Here is a 5,356-nt window from a genome sequence, read left to right as displayed (position 1 = left end):
AGTTTGTGTACTTCAGCTTTATTCAAAGTTCCTCACCAGGTCAACACTGCATTAGTATAATAATCTACACGCACCAAAACAAATATAGAAAAAATAACCCTAAGTTAGTTGTTTTTTACACTTTTACATTTAGCTAAAAACACAGAAAACAGGAAAAGTTTTTTTGAACACAGACGATGTGCTTTTTACCCAGCAGCCACCGGGACAGCCAGGAAGAGAGACAGGTCCGCTGCTGACACGTCTAACCAGATATATAATATATATTCATGTATATTATATATATCTCTGTAACAGTCTGCATCACGCACAGCAGAGGACAGCAGGTGCATTATTTACAGTATCTGAAGCAGAGAGAAAACCCAGCACTGATAAAAACATGATTTGTTAGAAATGTACAGAAACACTCAAAAGAAACGGAGAGGAGAATTCACAAGGAGAGGCTGTGGCCGTGCTACGCTTCACATCAGATAAATAAATTCCTATTAGAGCGCAAACACAGATAACTGCAGCAAAGAGACATTTAACATGAATTATTGCTGATTGGAAAAGGAAGACCAGGATTTGTAAAAACAGATAAATTATTACTTTATTTCCTATTTCTATGTATTTTTGAATGATATATTAGAAACTGATATGTAGGGGAGCTTTCATATATGTACATCTCATATGACTCAACCCTCACTGCATCCCATAATAATAGAGTTTGAGCGTCACCTGCTACAATCCCTGCTGTCAGGGTCAGACCAATCTTCATATTTTACATGTATGTTAACGTTTATACACAAACACGCATGTAAGTCTGCTACTGTGTGAAATGAACTGTTTTTGCAAGAGAGATAAAGAGCTGCATATTTCCAAATTGTAATTTGGAGTAGAGCAGTTAGTTTAGCATTAGCCTAGCATTAGCCTAGCATTAGCCTAGCCTCCTTTGTGAATTCCCCCTGAGTGTGTTAGTGTTGAAATTTGATGCTAAAATCGGCTGACTGTCAGATTTTAACCCACGGCTGTTTGTGATTGGCCGTCATCATGAACAACAGGCCCCTCCCCCACGGCGCCTTGCTCAAAGGCAACAAGGAAACAAGTGCACAGGAAGGCCTCGGACAGGAAGGTGAGGCGAGGCGGTGCGAGGAGGAGGAGACGCCGCCGGGGCCGATGTGAAATAATGCTCTATGTTTTATTTGAGGTCCAGCACCATGGCGGCCGGGTTCTCCAGGTACTCCTTCCACAGGTTGGAGAACCGGCTCATGGTGGCGCCGTCGATGATGCGGTGATCCGCCGACCAGCTGACGTTCATGATGTGAGCCGGGACCACCTGGCCGCCGGCATCGAACCGGGGCAGCACCTGAGGAAATGAGAAACTTTTTAATTAGATTTCAATTTTTTATCAAGTATTTTTTATTTGTATTATACATTTCATTTTACTGAGCAGTTTATTTTTTAAATTAGATTAATATATTTTATGAATTGTAAGGTGTCCTTGGGTGCTTTGAAAGGCGCCTCTAAATAGAACAAAATTATTATTAATGATATACATTTTTTACAGTATTTATATATTTAATCATATCATTCATTTTACTGAGCAGTTTTTTTAAATTAGGTTCATAAATGTTGCTCTTCTCTGTCAACTTTAACATTTTTATTAAATATATTTTGCATTTAAGATAAGATGTACTTTATTGATCCCAATTAGGGAAATGTTTGCGTTGCATCAGCATAAAGGGACATGGCATTGTACAATAGAGAAATTAAAAGAAATAAACAATCCAAAATGTAAACATCTCAAATAGAAATAAAATAGCACCACAATAAATGATAAAAAGGGAGGAACTGTGAGGGCATATTTCTGTCTTTACTCCTAGACATTTAACCTCATTCTGTGTGTTGACACTTACGCCCATCCCTGCTTCTAATCTCCCGTAAGGAATGTGTTAATGCAGTCGTATGTTGATACTAGGTTTTATGGCCTGACCTGGTGGGCACAGGGGTTTTTTACGACCGTGAGAACGCTGGCTTTCTAAGCTCCACAGATGTGAGAGACATCTCCTGTGTCTGCAGATGTTTACGCCCATCCCCAATATGTAGATTTGACTCTCTATAAACTAGTTAAAAGGTCAACGAAGATGCGAGGCTGATCAGATTTGACATGGCAACCCACCCGTGCAGTCAGAACCTTTGACTGTGTGACTTGTGATGTGAATTTCCGGCCGATGCTTGCATTAAATATCAGTGTTTGACATCAGAACTCCTGCTCGTCCCGTGTCTCCTTCATGAGTCGGTGACTCCCACTGCATTGCTACACAGAAGTTTCCTCCACAAATTACACCGCAACAGCGGTGTACCACAGGGCTCTGTATTAGGACCTCTGATTTGTTGCCTTACTACATTAAGTGAATAACGTACATTTGTATTTTATATGCAGATGATACTCAGAATTATTCTCCCAATACTCTATGTATGAAATGTCCTTGATTGATTTTCAATTGTTGGTTTAATCCAATGTTTTAAATATTTTTGTCAAACCAACAATGGTGAACCTTTGAATATTTGATTTCCCGGGAATGTTTGAGACCCACCTGGATTTTTCCCAGCGCTCCGATGGCGACTTCTGGAGGAAGAATGACGGGTTTGGCGTACGTTCCTCCGATCTGTAAAACAGTGTTAGTGTTAGAAAAAAATCACTGGTCCCCGGCTCTCAAAATTATGACTTTTTCTCAAAATGTTGACTTTTTCTCAAAATCATGACTTTTTCTCAAAATCTCAAAAATCATGAATTTTTCTCAAAATCATGACTTTTTCTCAAAATCTCCAATTTATTACTTTCTCAAAATCTCTAAATGAGGACTTTTTTCAAAAATTCTGACTTTTTCTCAAAAATGTTTTTTTTCAAAGAATTCTGACTTTTAAAAAAAAATTCTGACTTTCTAAAGTTCTGACTTTTAAAAAAAAATCTCTGACTTTCTCAAATGTCCAAGAATTCTAACTTTGGAAGAATGGAACCCATCACACACAGAGCATCAACTAGTTTTCCTGAACGTGGGTCCTTCACATGCTGATATCCAAGAGAGGGAGTTCACAGTAACAAGATGGAGAATAGAAAGCAATTCAATGGTTTACTTCAGATTAGCTGCCACGTCAGAATGAGCATGTCTTGTCATATGTCTCTCCATAGGAGGCTGAATCATCCATGTTAATCACATAGCTATCATATGCCTCAAACAGTCCTGATGCTCTTCTAGGTAATCACACATCCTGTCATGTTCACAGCTACAGTTGTTAGCATGTTGCTCTCATGTTGGAAGAGGACATTCAGGGTTCTCCCAACAGCAGGGAACCCGTCAGATCTGCTTCAGGCTCTGTAAAGGTTCCTGTACTCACCGATCCGATGTTGGACAGAGTGAAGGTTCCTCCGGTGAGCTCGTTGGTTCCCAGCTGTCCGGCGGTACCGAGTGCCTGCAGCCGGTTCAACTCCTGAGCGATCTCGAAGACGCTGAGCAGCTGCACGTTCTTCACGTTGGGAACCAGCAGACCCTGACTCGTGTCCATCGCCAGCCCGATGTTGTGAGACGCCTGTAAATATATAAATATTAAACCTGATGTAAAACTGGAGCTAACAATAAAAAAAAAAACATTTTGTATTAAATAAATATAAAAGGGTGATAGAGCCAATAAAACAATATTTAGTAACACATGAATAAAAGATAAATAATAAATGATTAAGTATATATTAACCCTGCTGCAGGAGCATGGTAGATAGGAGTGTGTACCTTGTAGGTGATGTTCTGGCAGCCCTCGTCCAGCGACGCGTTGAGGACGGGGAAGTGAAGCAGGCCGAGGGAGGCAGCCTGCACCAATCAGAGCGCAGCGTTAGCACCAACACACACCACTTTAACCAATCAGCTTTGAGGAGAGGAGTACCTTCCAATCCAACTTTATTCATACAGCACATTCAGAGTTGACCAAAGTGCTGTACATCGATGAATATATAAAAAGCAGCATAAATACATTCAGACAAAACCGATAGGACGAAAAACAAATGTAAAAGAACGAGACGATGAAACCCTACTTATAGCCACGGACTGAAAACTCTCGTACACGATGTAAAAACCACAATTTAAAAGCAAAGACTGACGACTCTTATACGTGTTATACGGGAGAACAAGTAGGTCTTTAAAATGGATCCTAAACGTTAAGGAGGCCAGAGTGAAGTCACCTTGATGAAGAAGGGCATGAAGCTGAGTCTGACGCCCCGGCTCTCACACAGAGACTTCAGCTCCTTCCTCAGCGCCGCCAGCCGGCTCAGCTCCACCTCGTCAGAGTACCCGAAGTGAGGGATCCGCAGAGCCGCCGTCATTGTGCGCACCATCGCACGGTGGAAACCTGGAGATACATTAATATAACTATATATATGTACATTTATATATATTCAAGATTCAAGGCTTTTATTGTAATGTGTACAGAGCTACAGTTTAGATACGACAATGAACGTCTGAGGGCACAGGCTCCTCCAACAGAGCAACACCATAACACAGATACAAAATATAGTATCACATCACACATTGGATACCTGAAACACAGATATATACACACACCTTTATTTATATCAATTGTGTGTACCACCGCACAGTGGAAACCTGGGAAACATATTAGTAAGTTTAGCCTTGGGCCAAAACATTTCTGAGCCACTAGAGGGCGGGCCGGAACATAATCAAAGGCTAAGTTAAAGGGGACCTATCATGCAAAATGCACTTCTGTACGTCTTTTCTACATGAACATGTGTCCCCGGTGTTCCAGGGAACTCACCAAGTGTCAGAAAACACAACCCTCTCTATTTTCCTCCATACCCAAATCTCTTAAAAAGGGGCTGCAACGGATCTGATACAGACTGATCCAGATTTGAACACTTCTATGACGTCACAGAAGTGGCTCTACGGCTATTGGGCCAACTCCACCAATCAGGAGGAGACAGCCACGGACATTGCCGTTTGAAAGTGCTGGAGACGCTGTAGTACATATGCCAGGCCTGTAGATGGTGCTGTTCTCACAGAATCAGCCCATGATGCAAAGACAGTGTTACATTGAGCGAAATGAGGAATGGCTAAAATGCATGATCTGTTTGGTATTTTGAAAAATAAAAAGTATAAATATGCCTTATATAGGTATGGTCCTACACTATATTATTCAAATATAGCATGATAGGTCCACTTTAAGTAATTGATTGTTCAAATGGCAGCAGTTATGATCCAGTGGAAAGCCCTTACCTGCTGGCCTCGTTAAATCAGAGTGATTACTTTCTGCAGGGCAGTGAAGTTTTACGTCTGATTTGACTTTCTCAGGACTTGAAACTGTTTTTTGAAGG

General features: G+C 40.9%; 1 protein-coding gene across 1 annotated transcript; it reads right to left on the bottom strand.

Moving 5' to 3' along the window:
• On the bottom strand, positions 1 to 4,377 carry dbt (dihydrolipoamide branched chain transacylase E2; the record flags this gene model as incomplete). Its single annotated transcript, XM_010780093.1, has 5 exons — positions 1 to 1,342; positions 2,574 to 2,645; positions 3,376 to 3,567; positions 3,765 to 3,842; positions 4,211 to 4,377. Coding segments are annotated over 5 exons (677 nt in total), but the record flags the coding sequence as incomplete, so codon positions are not given.
• Positions 4,378 to 5,356: the final 979 nt, after the last annotated feature.

The sequence above is a fragment of the Notothenia coriiceps genome, unplaced genomic scaffold, assembly GCF_000735185.1.
Source record: "Notothenia coriiceps isolate Sejong01 unplaced genomic scaffold, NC01 NC01_scaffold00021220, whole genome shotgun sequence".
Classification (NCBI taxonomy): Eukaryota; Metazoa; Chordata; class Actinopteri; order Perciformes; family Nototheniidae; genus Notothenia; species Notothenia coriiceps.
This window is presented reverse-complemented; position numbering and strand designations above follow the sequence as displayed.